This window comes from Pogona vitticeps, chromosome 4 (genome assembly GCF_051106095.1).
Source record: "Pogona vitticeps strain Pit_001003342236 chromosome 4, PviZW2.1, whole genome shotgun sequence".
Taxonomy (NCBI): domain Eukaryota; kingdom Metazoa; phylum Chordata; class Lepidosauria; order Squamata; family Agamidae; genus Pogona; species Pogona vitticeps.
Genome location: NC_135786.1, coordinates 113,970,957 through 113,983,630, shown reverse-complemented (window position 1 = coordinate 113,983,630; position 12,674 = coordinate 113,970,957). Strand labels below are relative to the sequence as shown.

At 41.2% G+C, this 12,674-nt stretch overlaps 1 protein-coding gene across 1 annotated transcript in view; it reads left to right on the top strand.

The window, feature by feature from the left end:
- Positions 1 to 12,674, top strand: part of LAMC1 (laminin subunit gamma 1) — a 155,348-nt gene that overhangs the window by 92,272 nt on the left and 50,402 nt on the right. The window contains exons 3-5 of the mRNA XM_072998133.2: positions 4,757 to 4,887; positions 7,414 to 7,580; positions 9,944 to 10,132. Coding sequence (XP_072854234.2) covers positions 4,757 to 4,887; positions 7,414 to 7,580; positions 9,944 to 10,132 — 487 coding nt within the window. The remainder of the gene's footprint in view (positions 1 to 4,756; positions 4,888 to 7,413; positions 7,581 to 9,943; positions 10,133 to 12,674) is intronic.

Below are 12,674 nucleotides of genomic sequence, written 5' to 3'. Positions count from 1 at the left end.
AAACACAAGGCATTTTCATTGATCTTTCTCTTCCTTAAATGCCTGAGATTTCTTTAGAGGCCATTGTCAGAGGTTTGCAGTGCAGCCTTTGGGGTATCCCCCAATCCACACCCAGTCCCCCTCCATACAGGCCACATTTTTCCTGCTGTTAAATTCCAGTTGCAGGTGTTGTGGCAGAGAAGGTTAACCCTCACTTCTCTATATGCCACTCACCAATGTTTGTGTGTTTGTATGTGTATCTCTCTCTGTGTGTGTTACAGCGATTGAGAGAGAGAGAGAGAGAGAAAGGAAGAACTGTTCTCTATGTGTGTATGTGCACGCGGATACACCCACACCCCCACAGGGTGTGGTAGGGAATATTGACTTACGATGTTCCTACTGATGCAAAGAACCAACCCACTACCTCTGCTGCTTGTAGCCATTATGGGCAGAAAACTTGCCTACTCCTGCCTGAATAAGATTTTTCCATGCCATTGCTTCTTTCTGTGCTTCCCTCCATTGTGACAAATAAAAATTTTCCGTAATAAGGAGCAGGAGGCAGCAATTCTTGGGTCTTGTCAGGGATAAGCAGATATAGATCCCAAAGTGTCATTCATTTTAAAAAAAGTTCACTTCCTGAAGTGAGCAAGAGAAATACACTAATGCAATAGCTCCTTGCTGAGAGAATAGAGTACAAATAAGGGATGGGATTTTTTTGAAACTTTATCTATTTATCGATATTTTTATCCTGCCAAACTAGTAGCAAAGCTATTTCTCTGGGTGACAGACACAACAAAACATAACGATAATAGAAAGGCAATAAAAAAAATCAAAAGATTCCAAATTCCAGGACCATGATAAGCATGGTCCGAGGGTGCAATAAACAAGAGAAACACACAGGATGCAACAAAATTCATGGCTGGGAGGCCGAGAGGGATACATAAGATTACTTTGGGGCAAGCTACAGAAAGGCTTGAGAGAACTGACAGGTCTTAAGTTGCCTCCTCAAACCCAGGAGGCATAGGGCTCGCTGCACCTCTGGTGGATGGGAATTCCAGAGTGAAGTGATACCATAGAGAAGGCCAGGTTACAGCTGGTAGACTTCCGGGCCTCCTCCAAGGTGGTCATTCAGAGCATCCCCATATAAGAGGTATGAGTAGGTCAGGTAGATATTTTGAGGGAGAGGCACTCATATAGATAACAAGGTCCTAAACCATGAAGGGTTTTAAATGCCAGCGTAAGCACTTTGAATTTAACCCAGAAGCATACAGGCAGCCAGTGCAGAAGGCCCAGGACAGGAGATATATGGTCATATTGGGATGTTCCATAGACCCACCTGGCAGTAGCGTTCTGCATCAGTTGCAGTTTCTAAGCCACCTTCAAGAGCAGCTCCATGTGGGGAGCATAAATACTATAGATCTCCATTCTGGGAGTTCTGCCTTTGTTACAGACACCTTACAGATGCCTAAATGTGAGGCACTTGAGGAAAGACATAAATTGGAAAGCTTTGAGGCTTAATTAGACTCCACCCAAGCTTTCTGTTCTGAAAGAAAGCTTCCAGCTAATACCAGGGCAAGAATAGAGAGGTTGGACAAAGCAACGTCTAGCTAAGCCTCAGGGCCTTCCGATTTAGGCCTTTGTCCTAGGGGCAACACAATGAGGTTTTTGTAAGGTAGGTTGAACTCCCAGAATGGAGAACTATGGCATTTATAGTCCAGAAAACCTGAAAACCCCATACCTAGTACAAAATGAAAAATAAGTTTTAGTGTACAGGTAATTAGTGAGAAAGAACATAGAAATTAGTCCCTGTGGCAGCTTTTTTTGGTGCATAATGCTTCTGCCATTCTTCACAAGCAAAAACTGGTGCCAATTTTTTATCCTGTTAAATTTACATCAGCTCACTCCTAAAAGGAAAAACAGACTTCTTCCTCTTAAGGAAAATAAAGTGGTCACTGCATTGTTGTGGAACTTCTTTTTCCATGGGTCCCACCTGTTTCCTCTTCCAATAGTTGTCAACATATTTCAGAACTGCTACTCCATGAAATGAACAGGAAAAAATTAGGCACTTTGATCATAAAGGTTATATTTATCATGACTATCCACAGCCATTGAAAGGAGGTATCAGTTTTGGTTCTTTCTTTTAAAGAGCAGCAATATTAGAGATGGACTCCCACTTGGGAATCTTTGTGCCTAAATCCCTTAGGTGTTGGTGGATCACTGGGAAAAGCAATGAGAGGAATCTGGAATGAAAATAGAGTGTTCACCTTTTTTGTTCTCTTTGTGTGTGCGTGCATGAATATCTCCTATCACCCACCTACTTCACTTCCTGAATTTGTATTTGTAAAACTTTCTAAATAAAGAAGAGAATGATAGTAATGGATTAGATGCAAATTCCATCTTATTCTTGCCTCTCTAGGTGTTTGTTTTGTTGTTATACCATGTTCTGCCCTCCTAATAGAGATATGCAGATTGGCCAGATATAACACTAAGCCATTTCTTGGCATCTTCTGCTGGAGCCTAGCTGAATCTTTAGGTTTTCATGCTCCTTTTTCCCTTTGTGTGTGGCAGTAGTTCTCTACCTTGGGGCAAACTAGAATTTAAAATTGAAATTGAGTTTGAATTTGAGAAATGGAATTGGAATTTGGCAGAGAGAATAAAGGAGGACAGTCTGGGCCCATGGTATCACAGTTGTAGTACCACAAGGACACCTTGGCATTACATCTTGTTGCTTGTTAAATTGCAACTTGGTGCTATGTCCTGGGATGTGTGCTCTATCCTTAACTGGACACATGAGCTGCTTGGGACACGTACATGCATCCATAACTTCTTTATGCTTCTGTTGGAAGGTTTTTTAAAAAAGATAATAGTGTGAAGAAAAAAATGAACTGACAACAGCTATATCTAGAGCTTTTCTTGGCTTTAACTGCTGTACCAGTTGAGCTTGGTGGTATGGGAGGCACACTATTATGGTCATACATGCCTCAATTTACAGTTTTTCTGCAATGTGCTGCCATGTAGGATCATATACAAAGCTGTATGTAATCACAGGCTGGTAGCAGAAGTCATTCTGATTTTTATTGAAGCACTCCACTCCTATTAGCATTAGTGACACCGATTGTTGTACCACTTCTGTATCACATAAATTCCTACATACTTTGAATGCAGAATACTGAGTTAACAATCTCCTGTGATCTGATTCTGCCTATCTGTAAAGATCAGGGAGAGAAGTCATCTGATGAATAATGCCCACACTATTGCAGTACATTTGGTGGAATCATGTCAGTGAGCTTTCTTAGTTTTGGTACCTGTCTTCTTGAATGCAAGATCTATACAGTTCCCTCCTTTCTGATGGAATCTTTTGACTTTCTGAAAACCAACCTGTGCTAGTGATTTTTCCTGGCTTTTTTCTTTCATAGCTTTTATAGGTCTTTTCCCCCCATAATTGTTCTGTTGTTCATCTATTAACATTGTGATTGTGATTTTAAACATGTTTATACAGGCTGACTCAGATGGTTCAGCTTTAAGGCTTAGAAAAGTGGGACACATATTTTCATAATAAAATAATGAACAAAATGCACTTGCTGTTTAGTTGGTACTATAGATGGATGTTATAGACATGTTTTGATGGAAGAGAGAGGGGCCTGGGAATGGAAGTGCAAAAGGTATAAACATGGATGGTTATCTGAATAGTCGTCATTTAATGAACAGTCATTGGGAGGTGACGAAGATGTGCTAACATAGATAAGCAGATTCATACATCTACTTATTTAAGGTAGGATATCCTTTTCCCCTCCCAGCTACTGTTTTTCAACTAATTACTGTTAAGAAAACAGCCAAGTTGATTATTTGGGATTTTTATTTTTCCATATCATCTCTCAAGCCTAGCAAGTGCATCCTACCTGTTAACAAATACTCCATACATCAGATGAAGTGGGTTGTGGTCCATGAAAGCTTTTCCTGAATCCAACATCTGCATCATTAAAGTGCTGTAAGACTCTTTATAGGTTTTGCATCTTATATTTATGACATGCTTACCCATAAGTACTTGATATTCGGTAGCCTTCTATGAACACACCTATAATAGTTTACTTTTTAATATAAGCTACTCTACATACAAGGGATGTGGTGGCATTGTGGGTTAAACTGCAGAAGCCTCTGTGCTGCAAGGTCAGAAGATCAGCAGTCATAAGATCAAATCCATGCAACGGAGTGAGCTCCCATCGCTTGTCCCAGCTACTGCCAACCTAGCAATTCGAAAGCATGTAAAAATGCAAGTAGATAAATAGGTACCAACTCAGTGGGAAAGTAACGGTGTTCCGTGTTTAGTCACACTGGTACATGACCACAGAAACTGTCTATGGACAAAACCCTGGCTCTACAGCTTGGAAACGGGGATGAGCACCACGCTCTAGAGTCAGACACGACTGGGTTAAATGTCAAGGGGAACCTTACTCTACATACAGTTTCTCTGAGTTGCAAAGTGTCTCTTTACACAAGAAAAATGTACTAGCAGTTTTAACTAATGTTTTGAACTCTTTTTTTCTGGTTCAGTAAAAATTTTTGTCTTTTGTGTCTCTTCCTCCTTGCCATACTGCTGCAGGGTATTTTTCATCCAAGCTCATTCTTTTCCTCTTATTTCTCTCCATGACACATGTTGCTTCTCCTTCCTTGCACTCCTTTTAAATGGCCTGCATTCTTTATGTGAGAAAAGCAATGACATATTTATATATTGTGTCCTGGTGTGACTTGTCTGTTTCACTCCCGTTTTCCCTTCTAGGAATGGGTAACAGCTACTGATATCAGAGTGAGCCTCAATCGCCTGAACACCTTTGGAGATGAAGTTTTCAATGATCCTAAAGTTCTCAAGTCCTATTATTATGCCATTTCTGACTTTGCTGTGGGTGGCAGGTAAGCAATAAATCACACTGATTTCTCCTTCTAATAGCGTAAATAATTGCTTGCTTTGGGCTCTGGCTTTGGTTCTGTGGCAACCTCTGCCTGTAGCAAGTTTTTTTTTAATGTGGGTGTTCATTTAAAAATAATGATATCATAAGCTATTTGTTGCTAAACCTGTACAGTGATACACTAGTATTTAATAGGCCCAAGGGCCGTACTATCTAGTATACACACTGCGTGTTTGAATTTTATTTGAAGTGGATGCATGCAACCAACCCAAGCAGAAACTTTACAAAATTCAAATTACAGCTTCTGTTGGTCTGTGTTACTAGTACTTACTTTATCCACATATGCAAAGATTGCCAATGAGTGAAAAAAAGGGCTTGCAAGAATCTACCCTTATGAGATCTAGTGGAACAAAATGTCTTGCCAGCCTGGCTGTGGAATTTTATTTGAATTGCTAGTCTTTATCTTTCTTACCTATGTTTCTGTTTTATCTGGAAATTGTCTATAAAAGCTTAAACATAATATTATAAAATGCTTATTATTTATATGTACTTTTCCAGGTTGCTTGGGTTTGTGTTCATTATATGAGTCATTTTCATAGCAACTTTGTACGATGTACTGTCTGCATGCATGGGGGAGGCAACAGGTGCTGAGAGGCTGGTTGAGGTAAAAGTGATCAGTGAGGTAAAAATTGTATTTTCCAGCTAACAATGGATTATTATTAGATTGTACAGTATGATGTTGCCATTAGAGGCACTAGTACATATCATCTATCTAGCATTTACTCGTTTTCAGATTGCTGAATTTTATCATGCCTGTTCTCACTTTCAAGAAAACCATCGTTCTGTATTTCCTGTCAGTTTATTCTGTGATCTTTGGTCAGTCAGTGCCCTTCAGCCTCTGCTCTTTGGTTGCAAAATGAGGATTCTTGTTCTCTCATGCAGACTTTCAAGGGAAAACACCAGTGAGCTTGTATTTGGATTATTTCTGAAATTCTTTAGACACGACAAACATTCAGGAGCAACAGGATGAACTTTCTAGTTTAACTTTAAAGTTTTGTGTATGTATGTCCCTGTCCAATAGCTAGCTTCAAAATGTAACCCCTCTTAGAGTTTAGTAAAGTATGAAGGAGCAACATCAGTGGCTCCACCAACTAGCTCATCCTGAGTAAGTCACACTTGGCCTAAGGTAAGAGTGGGGAAGATGTGCCCTCCAGAGGTTGTTGGACTGCAGCTCCTGGCATTTTTTAAAAAACTATTTGTTGTGCTAGGTAGGGCCAGTAAGATTTACAGTCCAATACCACCTGGAAGGCTGTGCATCCTATATCCTGCCCCAAGGACTCCTTAAACTCCCCCACATAATATGAACAACGTCAGAAGCCTTACAGATGTGCATCTCAGTGCTTTAGGTCTGACTCCTGGCCTCATGTACAAGGTGCCAACCTGTTGTTGACATGTCAATAGTGTTACGTGACAGAGCCACTTGCGCTGTTCGCATGGGATGGAGCGGTCAAAGAGTATTTGATTGCAGACTTTGCTGTGTGAGTGAGAGTGTGGGGTGTATGGTATAACCAAGGCACTGGTGATGACTTCTGCCACCCTTCGTTCTGTGGATCACAAAAAGAACTTAAAAACTCTTTGCTCTCTTATTGGCATATCCAGGAGAAATAAAGTGCAACTCCGTAATGAGAAGGATGAGCAACTGGGAGTCCCTGCAGCCTAGCCCAGTTGCCTGTTGTCTGCTGTTTATACTGTTTATTCAGAGTATAAAATTGTTTACATTTAATGCTGCCATGTTTCCCCGAAAATAAGGCAGGGTCTTATATTAATTTCTGCTCCAAAAATGCATTAGGGCTTATTTTCAGGGAGTGGTTTTTTTTTTCATGTACAACCATCTACATTTATTTAAATACAGCCATGTCATCTTCTTCTGGTTGCTGCACAAAGGTGGAGGGCAGGGTTTCACTTAACTAGAGCTTATTTTTGGGGTAGGGCTTATATTACGAGCATCCTGAAAAAAATCATACTAGGGCTTATTTTCAGGTTAGGTCTTTTTTTGGGGGGGGGGAACAGGGTAAAACAAATTTTGATTTTTTTTTTCAAAACCTGTTTATTAAATTGCTCCCCCCCCATGGTTTAGTAATAATACTGTATTATTATTTGCCAAGTTTATATCCTGCCTTTCCTGGGATAAGCTGCAGACGCAGTGTATATTCCTTTCCACATTTTATCCTCAAAACAAACCTTTGAGGTTGGTCAGGCAGAGAGAATGTGATTGGCCCTGGGAACCCAGTGAGCTTTATGTCTTGGTGGGAGATTTGAATCCAGATCTCCTAAGTTCTGGTCCAACACTCTAATCACTATGCCACACTGGCTTTGTATGAAAATAACTTTGCCCCTGCAGCAAATCTTAGCCCTTTTAGAAGGAACAGACAGTTCTTGGAATCTTTTGATAATGAGTCAGCCTTTGGTTACAGGGGAGGCCTGAGATACAAGACATTCCCTCTTGCTGAAGCCAATTCTTGCCTTTCAGGTGCAAATGCAATGGCCATGCAAGCGAGTGTGTGAAGAATGAATATGGAAAGCTGGCTTGCAGCTGCAAGCACAATACCTTTGGGGCTGACTGTGAAAAGTGCCTCCCTTTTTACAATGACCGGCCTTGGAGGAGAGCAACGGCAGAGAGTTCCAATGAATGTCTGCGTAAGTGTGTGTTGGGGAGGTTCTTAAATAATCTTGCTTTGACTAAAAAGATAAATCTTCCTGCCAGTTATTTCACCGCCTCTTTTCTCTCATGGGGGTAGTAGCCAGTGTTTTCCCTTCCTTTTTCCACCTGGCAAGCTTCCTTTAGTAGCTTCCTCTCGCTGTCATCCTCTATTAATGCAAGAACTTAGCACCTTTTAATAATAATAATAATGATAATGATAATGTGCTGCCAGCCAACCCTACCCCCACATGTCTTTGTTTCATGTTGCCACTTGGCATGGGATGTGTGGTAGGAGTGACTTGGGCCCTGCAGAGTGTTGGGTAATTCTTCTCCTACTATCTCATATCCAGACTACACTGGCTGCTACTGGTTCATTATCTGTAGTTATTGTTGGCATACCTAACTGTTTATCCAAATCATGAAATGAAAAATGTATTTCTCATTCATGGGTGTTTGATATAGTATCTGGGCTCAGCTAATTATGGCTAGAAGTCTTATGTTCCGAGTGCCAAAATAAATAATATTAAATCTGTGCCAAGATGACCCAGATCCTGCAATCGCAAGTGCAGAAGACTGCTACCTGTGTAGAAGTATGGTGGTGTCAATTTATACATTGGGGCCTCCAACATAGAGGCTTAGTTTTTAGGGGTACATTTAGAACTAAAAACTGAACATTCCTGAGCCCCATAAGTGTTTTGCAAAACCATAGATGATAATTCCCTTCTGAACACAACCCTGCTTCCCTGCTTGGGTCACGTGGAGAATGAAATTTCCCAGCTGTCCCTGTGAATTCATGACTTAACTTGGAACGCCTGACAAAACTGATGTTTGATGGCTCTTTTTCTACTCTGCGCCCTAGACGTGAACAATTAGGCCTGTCTGCAGTAAGGAAAGCAGAAACTTCATCTCCCTTTCTCACGGGACACAGCTGGGGGAGGCTGGTATCACCATTATCTTTCCCTGCAGTTTGCATGCCAGAGAGTGTGCTAACTGTGTGGGCGGGCTGTGGGAAGGATAGGAACGGCAGCACAGCTGGAAAGACAGCCGGATGGAAAATCTAGTGGATTCGGCAACTTCTCCCAACACTTTAGCCGTGTGCTAGCCTTCTTCAAAGCTCCAGTCTCCTCTGCCCCAGCCTCTCAGGACGAGTGGGCATGTTGAGTCTGAGGTATGGGATTGCCCCATTCTAATCTTGTGCTATTATAGTGTATAGCTCTTGGAGTAGTTTTGTCCTTATTTTGCTGAGCTAGGAAGCAATATGAGACTGGGCGGAAAAAGGAACTGTGGAGGCTTCGTTGTGGATTGACAGTTGGTGGCCTAGAAGCCAAATCCAGGCTGTCCATTTGGCCACCATTTCTTGATTCTAAGGAGCTTGGAATCATTGTACATCTTAGTTGTGATAATTTCAAACAATTTTAGGTGATATTTTAAAGATAAACCATATGATTACCAAATGATATTTTCTAGAGTTTCAAAAACCAATTAATCAAACAAACCACTGGGACAGCTTAATGTTAATGCATTAGTGCTACTGTTAATATTTTCAAGCTGTGACCTTAGCCAGTTTTCCCATGTAAGCCAAGATTAAGGGAAAATATTCTTTTAACGCCTTTCCTTCTTTCCTGGATCTTTGACACAAAGTTCATCCCCTATGCATCTGAGTTGTTGATTCACATTCAAGAAAAAGAAGTGGGCTTTGTTGGGTGAAGCTTCTGCTACTGTACCCTGAGTTCTTCCTGAGTCCAAAATATAACCCTGCTACTTCTACCCCTAGCAACCCATTACTGGCTAGAGACCTCTGCCATAGCCGTCCTGCAGGTGCTTCCACTCCAACCCAAAAGTGTCACTGCTACTCTCTGCCTGTGGTATTTTTGGTTCCCCCATGGACAAAAAGAAGGAAAACTACGAAAATGTATCTTTTTTTTTTTTAAAGTGTGCTGAAGTCTAAATGAGAATTTTATATAATCAATCTGTTGTCTATGTGCTAAATATATTGTATAGAATGATTCTCTGTTTTCTCAGTGATAAAGACAGGGTTTATCTGTAGGGGGGAAACTCCTGCTCTTTTACCTCAAACATATAGGAGTAATTGTTTGATACTTTCTTCTCTATTTCACCCCTTTCTAATTTTTTAATTATTTTCTTTGTTGCATTATTTTTTTTAAACATCATAGATTTGCTAGTATTTGTTTCAGGAACTGTTGTACTGTAGGAGGGAAAAAGACAGAAGCATTTAAGGGTAGATCATGCAAAGTTTACTTTTAGGTTACAACCCTCAGAATTAAAAAAAAACTTTTCTGACTTTAGGCAAATGTACATCACAGACTGTTGAACACACATGTTTTTGCTTTACCTGCAGCCTGTAACTGCAATGGAAGATCCCAAGAGTGCTACTTCGACCCTGAGCTGTACCGTTCCACAGGCCACGGTGGCCACTGCACAGGCTGCTTTGGTAATACTGATGGACCAAACTGTGAGAGGTGTCGAGAGAACTTCTACCGCTTGGGGAGTGAAGAAGTTTGTCTGCCATGTAATTGCAACCCTGTTGGTGAGTGGGAAGGACGCTTTATTTCTTTGCTCTTCTGGTGGCTAAACATGAGCGTTTGCTGAAGTGCTCAGTAGTGGTGGAGATTCTTCCCGTATTATTTGACCCTCTCCAGGTTGTAAGATCTTCAGGCGAGTTCTTTCTCTTATTTCCTCGTAGGCCTGCTTGGTTATGGGAACAAGAGGGCCTTTTTAGTGGCTGTTCCCAGGTGTAGAACTCCCTTCCATAGGACACCACTGTCCTTCTGCTAGCAGGCAAAAACTTTTCCTTTTAGGCAGATTTTCAGTAAGCAAATTGTTTCTTGGAAAGGGTTTCAAAGGAGGAGCTGTCTTCTTTAATTCTTCTAGCTGTGTTTTTGAACCGTTGTAGAGAGATTTTATTTAGTGTTATATATGCTGTTGAGTTGGAACAACTTATAATAACCCCAGCAGAGCTATTAAAGTAAGTGAGATATTTAAGGAGTGGTTTTACCAGTTCTGCCCATCCTGTGAATTTCCATGGTCAAACAGGGATTGAAACCCAGGTCTCCCGAGTCCTAGTCCATCCCCCAATCCACTATATCACACTGGGTAACCTGATATTTTACTTAACACTTATTAATTATTTAGCTGGCTGGATAGCTCAGTGAGTTAGGTATTTGACTGTGGAATCAGAGGTTGAAAGTTGAGTTCCCCACTGTGCATCCCAGAAGAGCCAACCTATGTGGCCTTGGGCAAGCTGCATAGTCCCAGGGCACCCCCAGAAGAAGGGAGTATTAAACCATTTCTGAATACTCTTCACCTAGAAACTCCCAAAAAGGTTTGCCATAAGTCAGAATTGACTTGATGGCATGTGGTTAATGATTTAGTATTTATATTTAATATATTTAACTGTTTTCTAATATTGTCATTTATTGTATTTTGAATTGTTTTATCACTTGTATTGGGTCCCTTTTGGGTGAAAGGATGGATATCAGTTAATTACATAAATAAATAAATGTTTTAGCAAGCTTCCAATGACTGTCTGTAAAACATATTTTCCAAAATTATTATCTATGTCATGTGTTAATATGAGGGGTAAACCAGTTTTATTAGAAGCAATTACAAAATGGACATTAATAGCCTGTTAAGAGAACAGATTGACTGCACCCACTTTTCTCCCTGTGGGAGTCCCTCTCAGTAGTGCCGAATCTCTTAGTGTCAGTGGGGGACGTGCATTGTGTTACTTCCCTCAGCAGAAGTGAAGAGTTAAATATTGTTGGCCTCGGGTTCCCAGTATTTGGAATGCAAGACGTTTTTAGCTCTTCTTGTTTAAGCCCTAAATTCAGTCTCTTAGTTATGCTTGGTAGCATGGCCTATAAACATTCATTTGGACATTCATGTATACTTGTAAATGTAGTGGTGTGCTTGAACATTAGCACTAAATGTGCATATCTTTTTGTAATCAAATTAATATCCTTTCCCCCATGCAGTGATTTATTTCTTGTTGGAAAACCTGTACAAAATAAACTTGGGGCTGCAGTTTAAACTGCAGTCTGTGTTTCTCCACTCAAGCACAGCTATGATGAGACTTCGTTTTTGCCTTTATGATATAAACAGCATACGGTAATGGTGAAAGTTAATTGCACGGGTATTCAAGGGCAAATTGAGAAGGGTTGATTGTTATTGTTTAGTCGTTAAGTCATGATGGGAGGCCTTCCTGTCTTCCAGTGCCTTCCGGAGTTGGGTCAAATTCATGTTGGTTGCTTTGATGACACTGTCCAACCATCTCATCCTCTGTTGTCCCCTTCTCCTCTTGCTTTCACACTTTCCCAACATCAGGGTCTTTTCCAGGGAGTCTTCTCTTCTTACGAGAGGGCCAAAGTATTGGAGCCTCAGCTTCAGGATCTGTCCTTCCAGTGAGCACTCAGGGTTGATTTCCTTTAGAATGGATAGATTTGTTCCCCTTGCAATCCAGGGGACTCTCAAGAGCCTCCTCCAGCACCACAATTCAAAAGCGTTAATTCTTCGGCGGTCAGCTTTCTTTATGGTCCAGCTCTCACTTCCATACATCACTACTGGAAAAACCATAGCTTTGAATATGCAGACCTTTGTTGGCAAGGTGATGTCTCTGCTTTTAAAGATGCTATCTAAGTTTGTCATCGCTTTCCTCCCAAGAAGCAGGCGTCTTTTAATTTCCTGGCTGCTGTCACCATCTACAATGAAATAAAATCTGTCACTGCCTCCATATCTTCCCCTTCTATTTGCCAGGAGGTGATCTAACTGTTGCTTCCTGTCCCACATATAGATTTCTCAGGAGAAAGATAAGGAGGTCAGGCACTCCCATTTCTTTAAGAACTTGCCATAGTTTGTTGTGGTCGACGCAGTCAAAGGCTTTTGCATAGTCAATGAAGCAGAAGTACAGTGGTGCCTCGCATACCGAGCGCACCGTATAACGACGAATTCGCATAGCGATCCCTTCTTCGGGATCGCTAATGCGGAGGCATCGCGTCCGTCCATATGGAGAAAACTCGCTTACCGAAGAATGCCAGGAAGGAGCCGCCGCCGCCGCCGCCGCAAGAGTGATG